General features: G+C 46.2%; 1 protein-coding gene across 1 annotated transcript in view; it reads right to left on the reverse strand.

Annotated features, from left to right (window-relative positions):
• zgc:110329 (uncharacterized protein LOC550500 homolog) overlaps positions 1 to 23,958 on the reverse strand; it is a 153,431-nt gene that overhangs the window by 57,758 nt on the left and 71,715 nt on the right. Inside the window, exon 5 of the mRNA XM_068001266.1 lies at positions 20,288 to 20,404. Within this exon, the coding sequence (XP_067857367.1) occupies positions 20,288 to 20,404 (117 nt within the window). The remainder of the gene's footprint in view (positions 1 to 20,287; positions 20,405 to 23,958) is intronic.

Genomic DNA, 23,958 nt, shown 5'->3' on the forward strand with positions numbered 1-23,958 from the left:
AAGAGGCCCAACAATGGGGGCGATTTTCACCCGCTGTCCGCCTGTTTCTGATCTCAAAAATGGGCGGCTGACTGACCAACATCGGGAGGGGGGGCGGACGGAGGCACCATGACCCTCCCCCTCCCCCACACCCCGACTGACGCCCAAGGGCCTCCTGATGCAATTTTCAGACAGCCCCATAAAATGGGCGGCAATTACCGCCAGTGGGGCTGCTTAAATATGCAAATCGGGATCCCACGCTGGTTGTACGATCCTTCCGAGATCTCTGCGCTCCTCCAACTCTGGCCTCTTGCGCATCCCCGATTTTCTTCGCTCCACCACTGGCGGCCGTGGCTGGAGCTGCCTCGGCCCGAAGCTCTGAAATTCCCTCCCGAAAACCTCTCCGCCTCTCTCTCTCCTCCTTCAAGACGCTTCTTAAAACCTCCCTCTTTGGCCAAGCTTTTGGTCACCTGTCCTAATATCTCCTCATGTGGCTCGGTGTCAAAATTACGTCTGATAATCGCTCCCGTGAAGCGCCTTGGGACGTTTTGCTGCGTTAAAGACACTGTATAAGAACAATTTGTTGTGGTTATTTTAGCGGTTTGGATTTGATGCGTGCAGAGAGCAAATCGTCTGGCAGTAATTGGGGTACTTCAAACACAATCACATCGTTCACATTTCAAAGCCAGAAGGAGCCCACTTACGTTCAGAGACAGTAATCCTCTGCAACGGAGCGAATCATTTCAAGGTGCTGTTTTCAACAGTGAGAAGGGGGGAATTATGTTCCAAGGGTACTCACATTCACCTCCTGACTCATCTTGTCCGACTGTTCAAACCGCCCAGATCAGAAGAGAATGAGTAATATTTTTAGACGGCTGTTGTTCTTCTTCTTTGAAAGGGCACAAGAATCTTACGAGATGGAAAAAAAAATCCATGAAACCCCAAATTGGGAGCTTTGAACATGAGCCAATACTATTTGTACAAACGTAACCCATTAAAGGCAGCACAGAGCAATGCCATGCAGTCTGCGCCTTCAACGGAACAGGAACTCATGACCACGAGTTTCTTGTGGCAGGTTGCTCTTTGCAATATAATTACTTTTTTTGCTGGTGCAATTCTGGGAACAATGGCCCGAGGACATGAGTAAATCCACAACAGTGCTCCCTTCAGACACCTTGACCATCGGTTTTCTCCGCAACGTACAGGAACAATATTTTCCTTCCTCATCAGCACATCTGACGGTTTGACCGCAGACTGCATTGGATAGGATGCAAAATACATCTCCAAAAGGGAGGCAGCTCACAGAACGAGCAGGTGACATTCATCCGATGGGAGATATTGGGGCTGAGACTTTGGTGCTGCCATTCTGGTGGCGCCCAGCGACGACACTGCCAGAACGGAGGGGCCAGAGGACCAAACTAAATTTGTCCGAGGGCCTCATCACCATATTTCAGGTGAGCTGCAGGCACCAATCACGCACCCGACTTCACAGGCCGAACAAATGTAATCTTCCAGCGAGGGGGGGAGGTGGTGGGGGAAGAGGTGATTGGGCAGGGGGCCAACTCCCTTAAGACTCCGCAACAAACTAAAATTTAGCAAAGTTTAGGGTTCCTTTAAGGGCCGCTTGTGAGGCAGCCTTTCACGACCACAGGATGTCCCAAAGCGCTTTACAACCAATGAAGTACCTTTGAAGTGCAGTCACTGTTGCAATGCAGGAAACGCGGCAGCCAATTGTGCACAGCAAGATCCCACAAACACCAATGTGACAATGACCAGATAATATGTTTTTAGCGCTGTTGGTTGAGGGATAAATATTGGCCAGGACACCAGGGAGAACTCCCCTGCTCTCAAAATATAATAAATTTATTTTATTTTTAAATAAAAGTTTAAAATGGAACTGGAATGGTTATCCCAGAATGAGAGCGAGTGTATTTGTGCGGTTAAAACTCGAACAGAGGGGCAACATAAAACACTCATGAACGAACGGTCCCAATTTTTACAAAAACGCAGTTTAAGAGTAACAGCTCCCACTTCTCCCAAATGTCCTTAAGCCTTAACAGGTTCTCACGAACTCTGTACTGATCTCAGCGCAGGAGCTGCTCCGTTTGTTACCTTCCACCAGCAGAATAAGTGCAGCTGCCGAAAATTTATATCTTGCTGGTTTCCTCTGTGTTTGGAAAAAATCACTGAAGAACCTGCATTCATATTTCTGCAATGAAACAATTTAACGATCGAAAAGTTAGACGGGGTCCTCATCCATCATCCAGGCAACATAATGAATGAAGTGCCCAGATTTTTATAGCCTTGGGCTATGAACAGAGCGTTTCTCAAGCAACACTGACTGGTTCTTGCAGTTCAAAACCATCACACTTTTAGGCTCTGGTCAGAAAACGTTTTAGTGTGAAGCTGACACAGATCAGAAGCAAGCGGGCTACCATTTTCGGACACTGAATCAGAATGGTGAAAGGAAGAGACGAGATAAACATGGATTATTTCCACTGGTCGGTAGATCGAAGACGAGAGGCCACGATCTCAGGATGAACACAAGACACGTAAAGGGGGAGGGGCGATCGGTATAAGCTTTTCACACGGGGGAGTTTCCAGAATGTGGACTGCTTGTCCACAGGCGGTGATCAATGCGAAATCCATTGCAGCGTTCAAAAAGGTACTGGACAATTACTCAAGAAATAAAAAGGACGTGTGAGGAGAAAGCAGGAAATTGGGATTCGTTTGGAGAGAAAGCAGAAAAATGGGACTGAGAAGGGTCCATATTCAGCACAGGCAGGAAAAGCCAAATGCCGGCCTCCTGTGCGAAAACTTGTGTGTTTCTAATGACTCCGAGGTGAAGCTGCTTCTCTCAATCATTCACGGACAGTGGCTGATTCAGACACCGGTTGTCCCTCCAGAGTTGGCACTGCTTTTCTCGCACTCTGATACTGAGTCTCCTGCCGTCCAATGCTAACTGCTCCATCAAACGCTGTTTCTTTAACTGGAAGGCAGATGGTTCGATCACAGTCACAGCTTTCCTGGCGGTCTCATGGGCTTTACAAAATTACAGCTTCTCATGTCCTGGATCATCCTTCCCGAATACTGCCACTCACAGCTCCAAATCCTCAATCATTTGACAATACTTCAACCGCAAATCGATTTGACGTGCCCACTTCACAGTGATTACAAAATGACTTCTAGGCGTCAGCCTTGGCTCAGTGGGAGCACTCCTGCCTCAATCAATTCGAAGTAGGTGGGTACAAGCTCCACTCCAGAGCACATCATTTAGGCTCGCATTTCGACGCAGTCCTGAGGGAGTGCTGCACTGTTGGAAGTGCTGCCTTTTGGATGAGACGTTAAACCGAGGCCCTATCCACCTGCCCTCTCAGGTGAATGTACAAGATCCCATGGCATTATTTCGAAGAACAACAGGGGAGTTCTCCCAGTGTCCTGGCCAACTTATATCCTTCAACCAACGGCACCAAAACGGATTTATCACATGACTGTTTGTGGGAGCTTGCTGTGCGCAAATTGGCTGCAGCGTTTCCTACATTGCAACAGCGAATACACTTCAAAAGTACATCTCTGGTTGTGAAGTACTTTCAGATGTCCTGAGGTCGTGAAAGATGCTGTAAAAATGCAAGTTCTTTCTTTCCTTAACACCCAAGCATTGTTGCTCATCTTGTTCTTGCAGTTTAAATTAAATTGTTAAATGTTATGTCGATAACTTTCAGGTTTTTAATACCAGGACAATATCCTCAAAATCTTCTCCAATGAGAACAGATCAATCCTATTTATCTAACATCCTTATTCTCCTTGCTGGTCTCAAGCCTATCGACATGCCGGAAATCCCAAGAAAACTAATACTGAAACGGGGACAGGGACTCGATAAAATTCACATAAGTAAAACAACAGTAATGAAGAAAATAATAGCACGAAAGAGTGACAAATCCCCAGGACCAGATGGTTTCCATCCCAGGGTTTTAAAGGAAGTAGGTGAGCACATTGCAGATGCCCTAACTATAATCTTTCAAAGTTCTCTAGATTCAGGAACTGTCCCTCTAGATTGGAAAATTGCAAATGTCACTCCACTTTTTAAGAAAGGAGAGAGAGGGAAACCAAGGAATTAAAGACCAGTTAGCCGAACATCTGTTGTGGGGGAAATGCTGGAGTCTATAATTAAGGATAGGGTAGAATAATAGAATCATAGAAGTTTACAACATGGAAACAGGCCCTTCGGCCCAACATGTCCATGTCGCCCAGTTTATACCACTAAGCTGGTCCCAATTGCCTGCACTTGGCCCATATCCCTCTCTACCCATCTAACCCATGCAACTGTCCAAATGCTTTTTAAAAGACAAAATTGTACCCACCTCTACTACTGCCTCTGGCAGCTCGTTCCAGACACTCACCACCCTTTGAGTGAAAAAATTGCCCCTCTGGACCCTTTTGTATCTCTCCCCTCTCACCTTAAATCTATGCCCCCTCGTTATAGACTCCCCGACCTTTGGGAAAAGATTTTGACTATCTACCTTATCTATGCCCCTCATTATTTTATAGACTTGTATAAGATCACCCCTCAACCTCCTACTCTCCAGGGAAAAAAGTCCCAGTCTATCCAACCTCTCCCTATAAGTCAAACCATCAAGTCCCGGTAGCATCCTAGTAAATCTTTTCTGCACTCTTTCTAGTTTAATAATATCCTTTCGATAATAGGGTGACCAGAACTGTACACAGTATTCCAAGTGTGGCCTAACTAATGTCTTGTACAACTTCAACAAGACATCCCAACTCCTGTATTCAATGTTCTGACCAATGAAACCAAGCATGCCGAATGCCTTCTTCACCACCCTATCCACCTGTGACTCCACTTTCAAGGAGCTATGAACCTGTACTCCTAGATCTCTTTGTTCTATAACTCTCCCCAACACCCTACCATTAACGGAGTAGGTCCTGGCCCGATTCGATCTCCCAAAATGCATCACCTCACATTTATCGAAATTAAACTCCACTGGCCCAATTTATCAAGATCCCGTTGCAATCCTAGATAACCTTCTTCACTGTCCACGATGCCACCAATCTTGGTGTCATCTGCAAACTTACTAACCATGCCTCCTAAATTCTCATCCAAATCATTAATATAAATAACAAATAACAGCGGACCCAGCACCGATCCCTGAGGCACACCGCTGGTCACAGGCCTCCAATTTGAAAAACAACCCTCTACACCCACCCTCTGTCTTCTGTCGTCAAGCCAATGTTGTATCCAATTGGCTACCTCACCTTGGATCCCGTGAGATTTAACCTTATGTAACAACCTACCATGCGGTACCTTGTCAAAGGCTTTGCTAAAGTCCATGTGGACCACGTCTACTGCACAGCCCTCATCTATCTTCTTGGTTACCCCTTCAAAAAACTCAATCAAATTCGTGAGACATGATTTTCCTCTCACAAAACCATGCTGACTGTTCCTAATCAGTCCCTGCCTCTCCAAATGCCTGTAGGTCTTGTCTCTCAGAATACCCTCTAACAACTTACCCACTACAGATGTCAGGCTCACCGGTCTGTAGTTCCCAGGCTTTTCCCTGCCGCCCTTCTTAAACAAAGGCACAACATTTGCTACCCTCCAATCTTCAGGCACCTCACCTGTAGCGGTGGATGATTCAAATATCTCTGCTAGGGGACCCGCAATTTCCTCCCTAACCTCCCATAACGTCCTGGGATACATTTCATCAGGTCCCGGAGATTTATCTACCTTGATGCGCGTTAAGACTTCCAGCACCTCCCTCTCTGTAATATGTACACTCCTCAAGACATCACTATTTATTTCCCCAAGTTCCCTAACATCCATGCCTTTCTCAACCGTAAATACCCATGCGAAATATTCATTTAGGATCTCACCCATCTCTTGTGGTTCCGCACATAGATGACCTTGTTGATCCTTCAGAGGCCCTACTTTCTCCCGAGTTACTCTTTTGCCCTTTATGTATTTGTAGAAGCTCTTTGGATTCACCTTTGCCTTATCTGACAAAGCAATCTCATGTCCCCTTTTTGCCCTCCTGATTTCTCTCTTAACTCTACTCCGGCAATCTCTATACTCTTCAAGGGATCCACTTGATCGCAGCTGCCTATGCATGTCATATGCCTCCTTCTTCTTTCTGACTAGGGCCTCAATCTCCCGAGTCATCCAAGGTTCCCTACTTCTACCAGCCTTGCCCTTTACTTTATAAGGAATGTGCTTACCCTGAACCCTGGTTAACACACTTTTGAAAGCCTCCCACTTACCAGACGTCCCTTTGCCTGCCAACAGACTCTCCCAATCAACTTCTGAAAGTTCCTGTCTGATACCATCAAAATTGGCCTTTCCCCAATTTAGAATTTTAACTTTTGGGCCAGACCTATCCTTCTCCATAGCTATCTTAAAACTAATGGAATTATGATCACTGGTCCCAAAGTGATCCCTCACTAACACTTCTGTCACCTGCCCTTCCTTATTTCCCAAGAGGAGGTCAAGTTTTGCCCCCTCTCTAGTCGGGCCATCCACATACTGAATGAGAAATTCCTCCTGAATACACTCAACAAATTTCTCTCCATCCAAGCCCCGAATGCTATGGCTGTCCCAGTCAATGTTGGGAAAGTTAAAGTCCCCTACTATTACCACCCTATTTTTCTTGCAGCTGTCTGTAATCTCCTTACATATTTGCTCCTCAATTTCCCGTTGACTATTTGGGGGTCTGTAGTACAATCCTATCAACGTGATCTCTCCCTTCTTATTTTTCAGTTCTACCCATATCGACTCCGTGGGCGAACCCTCGGATATATCCTCTCTCACGACTGCCGTGATGTTCTCCCTAATCAAGAACGCAACTCCCCCTCCTCTCTTACCTCCTGCTCTATCTTTCCTATAGCATCTGTACCCTGGAATATTTAGCTGCCAGTCCTGCCCCTCCCTTAGCCATGTTTCAGGGTGACTGAACAACTCGAAAATTTTCAGTTAATCAGAGAGAGCCAGCATGGATTTGTGAAAGGTAGGTCGTGCCTGACAAACCTGATTGAATTTTTTGAAGAGGTGACTAAAGTAGTGGACAGGGGAATGTCAATGGATGTTATTTATATGGACTTCCAGAAGGCACTTGATAAAGGCCCACATAAGAGACTGTTAGCTAAGATAGAAGCCCATGGAATCGAGGGAAAAGTACGGACTTGGTTAGGAAGTTGGCGACAGAGAGTAGGGATAATGGGTAGGTACTCACATTGGCAGGATGTGACTAGTGGAGTCCCGCAGGGATCTGTCTTGGGGCCTCAATTATTCACAATATTTATCAACGACTTAGATGAAGGCATAGAAAGTCTCATATCTCAGTTTGCCAATGACACAAAGATTGGTGGCATTGTAAGCAGTGTAGATGAAAACATAAAATTACAAAGCAATATTGATAGATTAGGTGAATGGGCAAAACTGTGGCAAATGGAATTCAATGTAGACAAATGTGAGGTCATCCACTTTGGACCAAAAAGGATAGAACAGGGTACTTTCTAAATGGTAAAAAGTTAAAAACAGTGGATGTCCAAAGGGACTAAGGGGTTCAGGTACATAGATCATTGAAGTGTCATGAACAGGTGCAGAAAATAATCAATAAGGCTAATGGAATGCTGGCCTTTATATCTGGAGGACTAGAGTACAAGGGGGCAGAAGTTATGATGCAGCTATACAAAACCCTGGTTAGACCGCACCTGGAGTACTGTGAGCAGTTCTGGGCACTGCACCTTCGGAAGGACATATTGGCCTTGGAGGGAGTGCAGCGTGGGTTTACTAGAATGATACCCGGACTTCAAGGGTTAAGTTACGAGGAGAGATTACACAAATTGGGGTTGTATTCTCCAGAGTTTAGAAGGTTAAGGGGTGATCTGATCGAAGTTTATAAGATATTAAGGGGAACAGATAGGGTGGAGAGAGAGAAACTATTTCCGCTGGTTGGGGATTTTAGGAGTAGGGGGCACAGTCTAAAAATTAGAGCCAGACCTTTCAGGAGTGAGATTAGGATGATAGCAGTTTGGAACTCTCTTCCGCAAACGGCAATTGATACTAGCTCAACTGCCAATTTTAAATCTGAGACAGATAGCTTTTTGCCAACCAAAGGTATTAAGGGATATGGGCCAAAGGCAAGTATATGGAGTTAGATCACAGATCAGCCATGATCTTATCAATTGTGGAGTGGGCTCGAGGGGCTGAATGGCCTACTCCTGTTCCTATGGTCCTATGTGAGCCCTCTTCATTTCGTCAATGCCCTGATGAAGAGAAGAAGCAGCTATTACACAAGGAGGTTAAAATGTGACCAGAGTGAAACTACTCGTCCGGCCTCATCACCAAATCTTCTTGAGAAACATACCTATTATCTATTTTCTTCTTTCACTGATTATATAGCTTGGTATCAAACCTTGTACTTTTCAGAGTACCCGCTCCATGTTACTGATCAATGATGTTCTCAGCAGAAGATCGAGGACTCTGGTTTACACCCCCGTAACTTTATTGTTGCCTTCAGCTTTATGCTGCCAAGCTGTTTATCAACCTAATTTGCTCATTTCCCATCAGTTCTATGCACCTGCCTTTTCCCCATAAAACTTGGATATATATCCTGATTAAACACTCTCTTAAGATTGGAGTCTCTCTTGGTAATTCTCATTGCTTAATTTAATTACAACAAGAACTTAGAACATAAGAAATAGGAGCAGGAGTCGGCCATACGGCCCCTCGAGCCTGCTCCGCCATTCAATCAGTTCATGATTGACCTTTGACCTCAACTCCACTTTCCTGCCCGATCCCCATATCCCTAGATTCCCCTAGAGTCCAAAAATCTATTGATTTCAGCCTTGAATATACTCAACGACTGAGCATCCACAGCCCTCTGGGGTAAAGAATTCCAAAGATTTACAACCCTCCGAGTGAAGAAAGTTTTCCTCATCTGTCTTAAATGGCCGCCCCCTTATCCTGAGTATGACCCCAAGTTCTAGACTCTCCTGCCAGGCCCTCCAAGAATGTTATATGTTTCAATGAGATCACCTCTCATTCTTCCAAACTCCAGAGAGTATCGGCCCATTCTACTCAATCTCTCCTCATTGGACAACCCTCTCATCCCAGGAATCAATCCGGTGAACCTTCATTGCACCCCCTCGAAGGCAAGTATATCCTTCCTCAGGTAAGGAGACCTAATTAGATTTCTAGAATGCTCCTCATCTGCAGGAAGATGTCTCAGAGTTTTTACAATAAGGGGGAAAGGGATATACTGGACACTTAGCACAGGGGAAGGAGAGGTTAGGTTAGCAAACTAATGTCAAGGTCAAAGAGGAGCCCTTTGCTCCATCTCTTTCATTCTAAAGGACGTTGGTATGCCTATAAAAGATTGATGGGATTCAAACAGGAGGAAATAAGAAACCTTGTCACATAACTTTAGCCTTTGCCCAGTTCGCCACTGAAATCTGGAGCTATTGGGTCTTTGGGAGCTCTTTCAGTTATACTGTTCTGTCGCTACAATAGTATGTGACTGCCATTGCTAAAAAGAGTACATCATTATCAAAAATATCTCCCTGGTGCTAGGGTCAAGGATGTCACGGAGCAGCTGCAGGACATTCTGGAGGGGGAAGGTGAACAGCCAGTAGTCGTGGTCCATATCGGTACCAACGACATAGGTTAAAAAAAGGGATGAGGTCCTGCAAGGTGAATTTAAGGAGTTAGGAGATAAATTAAAAAGCAGGACCTCAAAAGGTAGTGACATCAGGATTACTACCGGTGCCACGTGCTAGTGAGTATAGGAACAGGAGAATAGACAGGATGAATGCGTGGCTGCAGGGATGGTGCAGGAGGGAGGGATTTAGATTCCTGGGACATTGGGACCGGTTCTGGGGAAGGTGGGATCTGTACAAGGGGACGGGTTACACCCAAGCAGGACCGGGACCGATGTCCTCGCGGGGGTGTTTGCTAGTGTTGTTGGGGAAGGTTTAAACTTGAATGGCAGGGGGATGAGAACCTGAGCAGGGAGACAGAGGAGGGGGAAACAAGGATAGAAACAAAAGACAGAAAGGGAAGAAGCAATAGTGGAAGGCAGAGAAAACAAGGGCGAAAAACAAACAGGGCCATAGTGCAAAATAAAACTAAGATGACCAGCAATCTTAAAAAGACAAGTCTAAAGGCATTGTGTCTTAATGCGCGGAGCATTCGCAATAAGGTAGATGAATTAACAGCGCAGATAGATATTAACGGTTATGATATAGTTGCGATGACGGAGACATGGCTGCAGGGTGACCAAGGATGGGAACTGAACATCCAGTGGTATTCAATATTTAGGAAGGACAGGCAAAAAGGGAAAGGAGGTGGGGTAGCGTAGTTAGTAAAGGAGGAAATCAATGCAAGAGTGAGGAAGGATATTGGCTCGGAAAATCACGATGTGGAATCTGTATGGGTGGAGCTAAGAAACACCAAGAGGCAGAAAACGTTGGTGGGGGTTGTCTATAGGCCCCCAAACAGTAGTGGAGATGTAGGGGAGGGCATTAAACAGGAAATTAGAGACGCATGCAAGAAGGGTACAACTATAATCATGGGTGACTTTAATCTACATATAGATTGGTCAAACCAAATTCGCAATCATACAGTGAGGGAGGAATTCCTGGAGTGTGTTCGTGATGGATTTCAAGACCAATACATTGAGGAACCAATGAGAGAACAGGCGATCCTAGACTGGGTATTGTGCAATGAGAAAAGATTAATTCACAATCTTGTTGTGCAGGGTCCCTTAGGGAAGAGCGACCATAACATGATAGAATTCCTCATTAAGATGGAGAGTGAAGTAGTTAAATCCGAAACGAGGGTCCTGAATCTAAATAAAGGAAATTATGAAAGTATGAGGTGCGAGTTGGCTATGATAGATTGGGGAACTTTACTAAAAGGGATGACGGTGGATAGGCAATGGCTAATATTTAAAGAACGTGTGCAGGAATTACAACAATTATTCATTCCTGTCTGGTGCAAAAATAAAAAAGGAAAGGGGGCTCAACCGTGGCTGACAAAAGAAATTAGGGATAGTATTGGATCCAAAGAGGAGACATATAAAATTGCCAGAAAAAGCGGAAAGCTTGAGGATTGGCAGCAGTTCAGAATTCAGCAAAGGAGGACAGAGAGATTGATTAAGAGGGGAAAAATAGAGTATGAGAGTAAACTAGCAGGGAACATAAAAACTGACTGTAAAATATGTCAAGAGAAAAAGATTAGTGAAGACAAATGAAGTTCCTTTACAGTCAGAAATGGAGGAAATTATAATGGGGAACAAAGAAATGGCAGAACAATTAAACACATACTTTGGTTCTCTCTTCACAAAGGAGGACACAAATAACCTGACAGAAATGTTAGGGAACCAAGGGTCTAGTGAGAGGGAGGAACTGAAGGAAACCAGTATTCGTAAAACAATAGCGCTAGGGAAATTAACGGGGCTAAAGGCTGACAAATCCCCAGGGCCTGATAATCTACATCCCAGAGTACTAAAGGAAGTGGCCCTGGAAATAGTGGATGCATTGGTGATCATCTTCCAAAATTCTATCGACTCTGGAACAGTTCCTACAGATTGGAGGGTGGCAAATGTAACCCCACTATTTAAAAAAGGAGGGAGAGAAAAAACAGGGAATTACAGACCAGTTAGCCCAACATCAGGAGTGGGGAAAATGCGAGAGTCGATTGTAAAAGATGTGATAACAGAACACTTGGAGGGCATTAACGAGATTGGACAAAGTCAGCATGGGTTTATGAAAGGGAAATCATGCTTAACAAATCGACTGGAGTTTTTTGAGGATGTAACCAGTCGAATAAATAGGGGAGAACCAGTGGATGTGGTGTATTTGGATTTTCAGAAGGCTTTTGATAAGGTCCCACACAAGAGGTTAGTGTGCAAAATTAAAGCACATGGGATTGGGGGGAATATACTGGCATGGATTGGGAATTGGTTGACAGACAGGAAACAGAGAGTAGGAATAAACTGGTCTTTTTCCGGATGGCAGGCATTGACTAGTGGGGTACCGCAGGGATCAGTGCTTGGGCCCCAGCTATTCACAATATATATCAATGATTTGGATGAGGGAACTAAATGTAACATTTCCAAGTTTGCAGACGACACAAAGCTGGGGTGGAATGTGAGCTGTGAGGAGGATGCAAAGAGGCTCCAATGTGATTTAGACAAGTTGGGTGAGTGGGCAAGAACATGGCAGATGCAGTATAACGTGGATAAATGTGAGGTTATCCACTTTGGTTGTAAAAACAGAAAGGCAGATTATTATCTGAATGGTGATAGATTGGGAAAAGGGGAGGTGCAACGAGACCTGGGTGTTCTTGTACACCAGTTGCTGAAAGCGAGCATTCAGATGCAGCAAGCAGTTAGGAAGGCGAATGGTATGTTGGCCTTCATTGCAAGAGGATTTGAGTACCGGAGCAGGGATGTCTTACTGCAGTTCTACGGGGCCTTGGTGAGACCACATCTGGAGTATTGTGTGCAGTTTTGGTCTCCTTATCTGAGGAAGGATGTCCTTGCCATGGAGGGAGTGTGACGAAGGTTTACCAGACTGATTCCTGGGATGGCAGGACTGACGTATGAGGAGAGATTGGGTCGACTAGGCCTATATTCACTAGAGTTTAGAAAAATGAGAGGTGATCTCATCGAAACATATAAAATTCTAACAGGACTCGACAGACTAGTTGCAGGGAGGATGTTCCCGATGGCTGGGGAGTCCAGAACCAGAGGTCACAGTCTCAGGATACGGGGAATGCCATTTAGAACCGAGATGAGGAGAAATTTCTTCACTCAGAGGGTGGTGAACCTGTGGAATTCTCTACCACAGAAGGCAGTGGAGGCCAAGTCATTAGATGTATTCAAGAAGGAGATAGATATATTTCTTAATGCTAAAGGGATCAAGGGATATGGGGAAAAAACGGGAACAGGATACTGAGTTCGACGATCAGCCATGATCATTATGAATGGCGGAGCAGGCCTGAAGGGCCGTATGGCCTACTCTTGCTCCTATTTTCGATGTTTCTATGTCGGCCATTTCCATGAGTTTTCCAAAACATGTCTGCTGATTTCCAGATGTTTTTAATTTGTTTTACTTGAAACTCTATTGGTTTATAAAGAAGTTATGAAGGGGAGGGAGATGTCCACACAGAGAGAAATGAAAAGTGTGTCACAGGCATACAGCCAGGGGGAGAAGACAATGGAGATATAGGGAAGGACAGAAAGTTGGAGAGGGTTCTGTTAAGACAAAGAAATAGAGAGATGACAATGACAATCGGGGATGAGAGGGTGGACATATGAGGAGAGGTTGAGTAGATTGGGACTCTACTCATTGGAGTTCAGAAGAATGAGAGGCGATCTTATTGAAACATATAAGATTGTGAAGGGGCTTGATCGGGTGGATGCGGTAAGGATGTTCCCAAGGATGGGTGAAACTCGAACTTGGGGGCATAATCTTAGAATAAGGGGCTGCTCTTTCAAAACTGAGATGAGGAGAAACTTCTTCACTCAGAGGGTAGTCGGTCTGTGGAATTTGCTGCCCCAGGAAGCTGTGGAAGCTACATCATTAAATAAATTTAAAACAGAAATAGACAGTTTCCTAGAAGTAAAGGGAATTTAGGGGTTACGGGGAGCGGGCAGGAAATTGGACATGAAGCTGAGTTCGGATCGGTCAAGGCCCTGTGGGTGGCGGAGAGGGTCCAGGGGCTGAGTGGCCGGGTCCTGCTCCGACTTCTTGTGTTCTTTAGATTTGAGGTTAGGATCAGATCAGCCATGATCTTATTGAATGGCGGAGCAGGCTCGAGGGGCCGATTGGCCTACTCCTGCTCCTATTTCTTATGAAAGTGTGTGAGAGGCACTGAAAGAGAGGGGCTGAAAGAGAGAGGGACAGAAAGAAAGAGGGCCAGAGAGAGAGACAGAAAGAGAGAGGGTCAGAAAGAGAGAGGGTCAGAAAGAGAGAGGGTCAGAAAGAGAGAGGGTCAGAAAGAGGACTCGTCAGAGAGAGAGAGACAGAAAGAGTGCATCACTCAGCAAAAAAGAAAGCAACAGAGGATTAGAGAATGGGAGGCAAGCAGTAAGGCACAATTTTTTAAAAAGCTTTCTTCATGAGCGAAGCCACAAGAGATCAAATCGTATATAATAAATGAGAACTCAGTGGCATTGAGACATTTATGAGATGCAAAGTAAAGAACCTGACTGCTTTCTACAGGATTATGTGTAAATCGAAGTGGATTGAAATGAAATCTTGCATCAGTGGCCTTTGAGCCAAGTTGTATAAGTGATGTGCATGTGCACAAGTCATGCATCAGACACTGAGGGATATGAGTGGCCCCTTTCATGCTACTTCCTCACTCTTGTTGGCTGATTTAGGATTTGAATTATTTCAGGTCACGGATTAGGAGGTCATGTGTCAGGAGCCTGCTTGCTTACGAATTTACCCAACTCTTGGGAGGAGGTAATGAAATCAAAAGATGAACACTGATAAGAAAGGTTATCCAATTTACAGAGGCCATTTCATGAACATGCACATGCACGAGCTTTTTAAAGAAAATGTGGACACACAGAACTGATGGCTAATGAGCTAGCTCAGCTTGGGAACGGAAAGCTTAACCGAAGAACATAAGAAACAGGAGCAGGAGTAGGCCATTCGGCCCCTCGAGCCTGCTCCACCATTCAATGAGATCATGGCTGATCTTCGACCTCAACTCCACTTTCCAGCCCGATCCCCGTATCCCTTGATTCCCTTAGAGTCCAAAAATCGATTGATCTCAGCCTTGAATATGCTCAACGACTCAGCATCCACAGTCCTCTGGGGTAGAGAATTCCAAAGATTCACAACCCTCCAAGCGAAGAAATTGCTCCTCATCTCAGTCTTAAATGGCCGACCCCTTCTCCTGAGACAATGCTTGCAGGTGAGGTTTTCGAGGGAGGGGAGACAAGACGAACTAACAAAGTCAAAAAGACATCTGTCGTGGGTCCTCTGCTGTTTACGTGTGTTGTGGTACAGAGTGTTAATTGTATCCGTGTGATTTATATCGATGACTTTTAAAAAAACTAATTGATATAAATCACATGGATACAGTTAACACAGGGAGGGCATTGATGGCAGGTAATGAGATTGCTTTTAACGAGCCAAAATTTATCTGAAAGTTCCGAAATGCTAAAGCCTCAACTTCTGGGGACCCCTCAAGCTAAAAGGAAATGATTTTCAACAAAAAAAAAGGTACAAAGCCACAGATCCTTACTTTGTGCAGTGAGTAACACAAACCTTTCAAATCAGCTTTCAGGTTTCCGACTGGCGCTTAATCTTGCTGCAGCTTCATTGCACGAAAAGAGTCATTCATGTCCTTTCATGCAACAGCATTTTCCATCACCATTTTCACAGCCAACACATATTTACACCATTTGTGATGTTGATAGAAGGAGGATTATTATAAGGTGATGAGAGGAACAGGGAGCGAGTAATTCAGCAACATTTCAAATCAAGAAATATGGTCTGATTCATGTGTTAATATTCATGTACCCCCTGAGGTTGGTGACGTTGGCTGCTCTACAAATTTCTCACCATCATTATTAAAAACTGCAACGAGAATAAAGAACGAGAAGATCAATCTTCAAATATCAAACACAGGTTTTGCAGCATGAGTTTCCAAAGAAGTTTCCAGCACAGTTCAATGCATTTCATCATCAGGAATGCTCATCTCGCAAGCTCAGTAGCATCCAAAGGCTTTCTCAGCACCATCTTTTCCAAGACACAATAGTGGAAGTGCACTCTCTCTCTATCATACAGTATATTCTGGCTCGACCTTTTCTAATATTCATTCTCGGGATGTTGGCGTCGCTGGCAAGGCCGCAGTTATTGCCCGTCCCTCGTTGCCCTGAGAAGCTGGTGGTTTTGCGCCTTCTTCTTGGACCACTATTTGTGCTGCTTTGGTACAACCGAGTGGCCACTTCAGGGGGTGGTTCAGAGTCAAAGAACGTTGTTGTGGGACTGGAGTCACATAGAGGCCAGAGCAGGTAAAGACGGCAGGTTTCCTTCCCTCAAGGACGTGAAAGAACCGGACAAGCCGACAGCTTCACCGTCTCTTTCGCTCACACCAGCTTTTTATTTCCAGATTCGATCACTGCATCACACTTCACGACATTCCCTTCTCCTCCGACTGACACACTCACCATTTTTGCAACCCTCGCTTCTCCCCACCTGACACGCTGCATACCAGATATTCCACCATGATAGACACATTCTCAAACCACCTCATCAGACAAGCGTGGGACCCTACATTTACTGAAGTTATTCATTTCCTTTAAATAGTTCTGGCGTGCACCCTGGACGCCGGGGGAGAAGCCCAATCCAATATGGCGGCTGGTGCACTTCTGGCTCGTAATGAGCGCCCGCCTCCTGCCCGCCGTACTGGACGTTTATGCGTCCGTTTAGCGCACGAGATCGAAATTCTAGGCCCATATCTTGTTGTGACACCGACTTGCAAAACATTCTGCTCTGCTTCCGGAATGTTCTTTTCTTTTCTCCCTTCCCTTCAGCTCTCTTGTTTAATGCAACACTCCTTGGGTTAAAAGGCAGGAAATTCACCTGCGCAGCCTCGGAGAGGACTGCTGCTCTCACTGGTCAATCAGCTGCAGCAGTAAACTTGGTGGGTGCAGGGTGGTCAGGAGTGAAGGAGCATCTGACCAGTAACTGGCACCTCACCCAAAGGGACGAACCAAGCAAAAAAAAAGCTCCTTTGACAAATGCCATCAGCTCGAAACAGTGAAAAGCTGGATGCAAGATGGGGAAGCTCTTCAAAGAAAATTGCTTCATTTAACACTCGTACAGTGCATACTCTCCTGAAATAATGGCCTGTGCCCAGAGCTTCACACCCACGTGCAAAGAATAATCAAAATAATTTCTCCTGAACGGGGTTGCAAAAATTACAATGTCAGATCACACCAGGCAAAAAATAAATAAATGACGAGATTCTTAATACGAATTCAGGCAAGTTTTTTTCGACATAAGCATCTCCTGTCAATTGAATAGAAAATCAGGCAAAGTTCAAAACGGGGGCTGCCAATTGGCTATCACCCGTTCTGCGTTGCCGCCAAGGCGATTTTACACCCTCGAGATCCGGGTCAAAGTTCACAGGAGGGGCAAGCCAGAGTCATGATGCATGTCGCACGACCTGATGTCAAACTGGCTCCAGTGCGCTCGCATCGTTAAGTTACGTTCATCATGACCCACGCATGCACGCTGACCTCTGCTTTTAGTGGCCCGTAAGAGAAAACGAGAATCCGATGGTAGATTCGGGCAGAAGGTCCATCTAACCCACCCAGTATTCCCTTGGTGAATTTCTAACAGCACAGAATTACATAATTGGGGTAATTTTAACTTAACTCGTTGGGCAGGAAACCCACGGGATCGGGTGGAGCGCTGGTTTTAAACCTCGTCCGATATTATTCTCCATTGACTTTCACAGAGAGTAAAATCGGGCGGGATGTGAAACCAGCATTGCACCCGATCCCGTCAGTTTCCCGATGGGCGGGTTAGGTTCAAATTTCCCCCATCGAGTCTACAGGACAGAACCCCCAGGCCATTCGGCCCAACTGGTCCATGCCGGTGTTTATGCTCCACACGAGCCTCCTCCCTCCCCTCTTCATCTAACCCTGTCACCATATCCTTCTGTTCCTTTCTCCCTCAAATACGACTTGAAGAGGAGAAACTCCCAGCAGAGTCAAGGTCTCCCCCCACCCACCCACCCCACCCACCCATTTGAATCAATACACATCCTCTGGTCTAAATGCTGATACAAAGACCAAAGTTCAGCAGTCACCTGCACGAGAGATTGTTCCTTTCAGTTGACAACACCGACTGTATTAAGTTATGGAAATCCTGGGTCGAGAGACCGCAACTTTGCCCCAATCATTGTTTAACACTGAACCGGGTCTCCAATGGACAGTTGGAGTTTGTTATCTTTGTCGATAAATATGAGCTCTCCATAGGACAGTCTCTTTCGGTCACTTTCACTTCAACTGAAGTCAGGGACCAGACCAACCCCCGCTAATCCTTCCAATTCCCCAGAATTTCAATGGACCAGACTCACTGCTCAATGCACAGGATTTCTGCTCACAACACAACATTTTTTTTTTAAATCGGACATCGTTCTGCTGACTGGTCAGCTCACTAAATGGAGTCAATCCGCTGGCAAATTTCTTCTGGTAACGGACAAGATTTTGCACGTCAGGGTGCTTTTGGGTCAAGTGCGTCTCTGTTGAATTTTCTGCTCTGTTTGAGCGGCTTGGTGACTTTAATGGGCTGTGGGGTTGAGGTATGTAAATCGGTCGTTTTTAAAATCGAGTCTTACTGGACGGCTCGTCTTGCTGAATTCGCCGTGCGTTTGTGCTCAAGGCCGCTGAGCTGTCGGCTGCTGCCTCTCACTGCCAACTTCACACATAATTGGAACAATGACTTGTTGAGAGTGAAAGATTCGACTGTTTACCGGTCTGCTGACTTTATGCTTGAATCTGGCTGGCCACCGATTCCGGGTCATCTCAACCTTCACATTAATCTGGCACCAAACCGACCTGGTTTCGGACAAGTTAAGGATTCTACTCCTTTTTGAAACACGAGTCAACTTCACCCTTTAACTTCAAGGGCCGATTCCCCCATCGGATGCTCCTGGTGAGGACCGTCACTCGCAAGGCACTCCAGTCAAGCCTTGGTTGCCCATCCATTCATTTCAATGGACCGAGAATCAAGGTCGACGGCCCCTCGATTTCCCGACCAGCACTCCCTGCCCACGCTGCTCCTCACTGGGCGTGTTCGATGAGGGAATCGGTCCTTCTGCGATCTCGCCCTGCATCTTGGTTTGTTGAACAAGAAGGTCACCAGAGAACAACATAGAATGTACAGCACAGAAACAGGCCATTCGGCCCAATTGGTCTCTGCCATTGTTTATGATCCACACAAGCCTCCTCCCACCTTACTTCAACATATCCTTCGATTCCTTTCTCCCTCAGGTGTTTATCGAGCTTCCCCTTATGTGCATCTGCACTTGTCGCCTCAACTACTCCTTGTGGTAGTGAGTTCCATATTCGAACCACTCTCTGGGTAAAGAGGTTTCCCCTGAATTCCCGATTGGATTTATTGGTGACTATCTTATATTTATGGACCTTAGTTTTGGTCTCCCCCAGAAGTGGAAACATTTTCTCTACACCTACCCGATCAAACCCTTTCATAATCTTAAAGATCTCAATTAGGTCACCCCTCAGCCTTCTCTTTTCCAGAGAAAAGAGCCCCAGCCTGCTCAATCTTTCCTGATTGGTCTAACCTCCCAGTTCTGGTATCATCCTTGGAAATCTTTTTTGCACCTTCTCCAGTGCCTCTACATCCTCTCTATAATATGGAGACCAGAACTGTGCACAATACTCCAAGTGCGGTCTAACCAAGGTTCTATACAAGATTGCCATGATGTGGAGATGCCGGTGATGGACTGGGGTGGACAAATGTAAGGAGTCTTACAACACCAGGTTATAGTCCAACAGCTTTATTTGAAATCACAAGCTTTCGGAGCTTTCCTCCTTCCTCAGGCGAGGGGAGGGGAGGGGGCAAGAGGGGAGGGGAGGGGGCACGAGGGGAGGGGAGGGGGCACGAGGGGAGGGGAGGGGGCACGAGGCGGGCGGGTCCAAAGAGCAGTCCATGGCGTCTCCCATTATCCTCTGGGTGATCTCTGCTTTGTACTTCTCATATTACAACACAGCTGGGATCAGAATTTACCATGTGGCAAATTCGAGACAGGCCCCGCGGTGGGGTACAGTTCCAACACAATTCTCCACATGGCCCGAATCCAGCTCCCTTGAGGCTCAAACTGTAAACTCTGCAAAGTTGCTGTAATATCTGAAAGTGACTATGCGCTTATCCTGACGTTGACTCCAGTATACGCACATACACCAAGGGAGGCAAGATTTTAGCGTGGTCACAATGTACAATGTTAATTAACACCATCCTTGAAAACTCCTCCCCACCCCCACAGTTGTCTGTATTGGATTTGAACCATTGGTATCTTGGACCAATTAACTGAACAGGAGAGCCAGGCCGCCTGGTGTACTGTGGCGGAATGCCCTTACTTTCAAATGCCAATACATCGTTCACTGTTTCTCTGTAATGCCACTCAGGGCCTATTAAGATGTACTTTGAAGCCCAAGGTTAACAGTTCCCAGTTAAAGAGAAAAGCCAATTTTAACTTGGAAAGGCAGAACAGTGAAGGTGTTGATGGTCTCAGGCCTACCTGTTCCCTCACACAGCAGGTGTACGGTACTCCACAGGCCAATGGTCCTGGTGCATCACAGGCGTGGTAATTGTTCACAGCCCAGTCATTGTACTCATCTCCTCCGCAACACGAAAACTGTCAGCAAGAAACAAGTAGAAATTATTACAAAACCTTGCAGAGTTGTCAGTCCTAAAGATTTATTCTCTTTTGAGTTGTTAGATTTGTGGTTGGGAGGGAACAGAGAGAAAACTGTTGTATTTAATCAGGTGTTGGGATTGTCGGTGCTGACAAGGCTGGAATTTTATCAAGCAATTTTTTTTCGCCTGAACTTTATATTGATCAAAGTGCTGGAAATGTGAACATTTTCCATTCCAGTACCCAGTGCTGGCATCAATACTCCCAGGGCAGGTACAGCACGGGTTAGAGACAGAGTAAAGCTCCCTCTACACTGTCCCATCAAACACTCCCAGGGCAGGTACAGCACGGGTTAGAGACAGAGTAAAGCTCCCTCTACACTGACCCATCAAACACTCCTAGGGCAGGTACAGCACGGGTTAGAGACAGAGTAAAGCTCCCTCGACACTGACCCATCAAACACTCCCAGGGCAGGTACAGCACGGGTTAGAGACAGAGTAAAGCTCCCTCGACACTGACCCATCAAACACTCCCAGGGCAGGTACAGCATTGACTAGATACAGAGTAAAGCTCCCTCTACACTGTCCCATCAAACACTCCCAGGGCAGGTACAGCACGGGTTAGAGACAGAGTAAAGCTCCCTCTACACTGTCCCATCAAACACTCCCAGGTCAGGTACAGCACGGGTTAGAGACAGAGTAAAGCTCCCTCGACACTGACCCATCAAACACTCCCAGGGCAGGTACAGCACGGGTTAGAGACAGAGTAAAGCTCCCTCGACACTGACCCATCAAACACTCCCAGGGCAGGTACAGCACGGGTTAGATACAGAGTAAAGCTCCCTCGACACTGACCCATCAAACACTCCCAGGGCAGGTACAGCACAGATTAGATACAGAGTAAAGTTCCCTCTACACTGACCCATCAAACACTCCCAGGGCAGGTACAGCACAGATTAGATACAGAGTAAAGTTCCCTCTACACTGACCCATCAAACACTCCCAGGTCAGGTACAGCACAGATTAGAGACAGAGTAAAGCTCCCTCCACACTGTCCCATCAAACACTCCCAGGGCAGGTACAGCACGGGTTAGAGAAAGAGTAAAGTTCCCTGTATACTGTCCCATTAAACACTCCCAGGGCAGGTACAGCACAGATTGGATACAAAGTAAAGTTCCCTGTACACTGACCCATCAAACACCCCCAGGTCAGGTACAGCACGGGTTAGATACAGAGTAAAGCTCCCTCTACACTGACCCATCAAACACCCCCAGGTCAGGTACAGCACAGATTAGATACAGAGTAAAGCTCCCTCTACACTGACCCATCAAACACCCCCAGGTCAGTTACAGCACGGGTTAGATACAGAGTAAAGCTCCCTCTACACTGACCCATCAAACACTCCCAGGTCAGGTACAGCACGGGTTAGATACAGAGTAAAGCTCCCTCTACACTGACCTATCAAACACTCCCAGGTCAGGTACAGCACAGATTAGATACAGAGTAAAGCTCCCTCTACACTGTCCCATTAAACACTCCCAGGGCAGGTATAGCACAGATTAGATACAGAGTAAAGTTCCCTCTACACTGTCCCATTAAACACTCCCAGGGCAGGTACAGCACAGATTAGATACAGAGTAAAGTTCCCTGTATACTGTCCCATCAAACACTCCCAGGTCAGGTACAGGGTTAGATACAGAGTAAAGTTCCCTCTATACTGTCCCATTAAACACTCCCAGGGCAGGTACAACACGGGTTAGATACAGAGTAAAGTTCCCTCTATACTGTCCCATTAAACACTCCCAGGGCAGGTACAGCACGGGTTAGATACAGAGTAAAGTTCCCTGTATACTGTCCCATTAAACACTCCCAGGGCAGGTACAGCAAGGGTTAGATACAGAGTAAAGTTCCCTCTACACTGTCCCATCAAGCACTCCCAGGGCAGGTGCAGCACGGGTTAGATACAGAGTAAAGCTCCCTCTACACTGTCCCATCAAACACTCCCAGGTCAGGTACAGCACAGGTTAGATACAGAGTAAAGCTCCCTCTGCACTGACCCATCAAACACTCCCAGGGCAGGTACAGCACAGATTAGATACAGAGTAAATCTCCCTCTACACTGACCCATCAAACACTCCTAGGTCAGGTACAGCACGGGTTAGATACAGAGTAAAGCTCCCTCTACACTGACCCATCAAACACACCCAGGTCAGGTACAGCACAGGTTAGATACAGAGTAAAGCTCCCTCTGCACTGACCCATCAAACACTCCCAGGGCAGGTACAGCACAGATTAGATACAGAGTAAAGCTCCCTCTACACTCTCTCATCAAACACTCCCAGGGAAGGTACAGCATGGGTTAGAGACAGGGTAAACCTCCCTCTACACTGACCATCAAACACTCCCAGGTCAGGTACAGCACGGGTTAGATACAGATTAAAGTTCCCTCTACACTGTCCCATCAAACACTCCCAGGTCAGGTACAGCACGGGTTAGATACAGAGTAAAGCTCCCTCTGCACTGTCCCATCAAATACTCCCAGGTCAGGTACAGCACGGGTTAGATACAGAGTAAAGCTCCCTCTACACTGTCCCATCAAACACTCCCAGGTCAGGTACAGCACAGGTTAGATACAGAGTAAAGCTCCCTCTGCACTGACCCATCAAACACTCCCAGGGCAGGTACAGCACAGATTAGATACAGAGTAAAGCTCCCTCTACACTGACCCATCAAACACTCCTAGGTCAGGTACAGCACGGGTTAGATACAGAGTAAAGCTCCCTCTACACTGACCCATCAAACACACCCAGGTCAGGTACAGCACAGGTTAGATACAGAGTAAAGCTCCCTCTGCACTGACCCATCAAACACTCCCAGGGCAGGTACAGCACAGATTAGAAACAGAGTAAAGCTCCCTCTACACTGTCTCATCAAACACTCCCAGGGAAGGTACAGCATGGGTTAGAGACAGGGTAAACCTCCCTCTACACTGACCATCAAACACTCCCAGGTCAGGTACAGCACGGGTTAGATACAGATTAAAGTTCCCTCTACACTGTCCCATCAAACACTCCCAGGTCAGGTACAGCACGGGTTAGATACAGAGTAAAGCTCCCTCTGCACTGTCCCATCAAATACTCCCAGGTCAGGTACAGCACGGGTTAGATACAGAGTAAAGCTCCCTCTGCACTGTCCCATCAAATACTCCCAGGTCAGGTACAGCACGGGTTAGAGACAGAGTAAAGCTCCCTCTACACTGACCCATCAAACACTCCCAGGTCAGGTACAGCACGGGTTAGATACAGAGAAAAGCTCCCTCTACACTGACCCATCAAACACTCCCAGGGCAGGTACAGCACAGATTAGATACAGAGTAAAGTTCCCTGTATACTGTCCCATTAAACACTCCACAAGATAGCCACGGGTTAGGAAGGCCATTTAGCCCATCCCACCTCAGGCACCCTGCAGTGTCCCCATTGCAACAGGCATTTGTTTCTGAAATGATTCCGAGCTCTTATCTCCTTTACCAGGAGGCTGCACCAGATGTCGATCTCT

Source organism: Heptranchias perlo, chromosome 20 (assembly GCF_035084215.1).
Source record: "Heptranchias perlo isolate sHepPer1 chromosome 20, sHepPer1.hap1, whole genome shotgun sequence".
NCBI lineage: Eukaryota > Metazoa > Chordata > Chondrichthyes > Hexanchiformes > Hexanchidae > Heptranchias > Heptranchias perlo.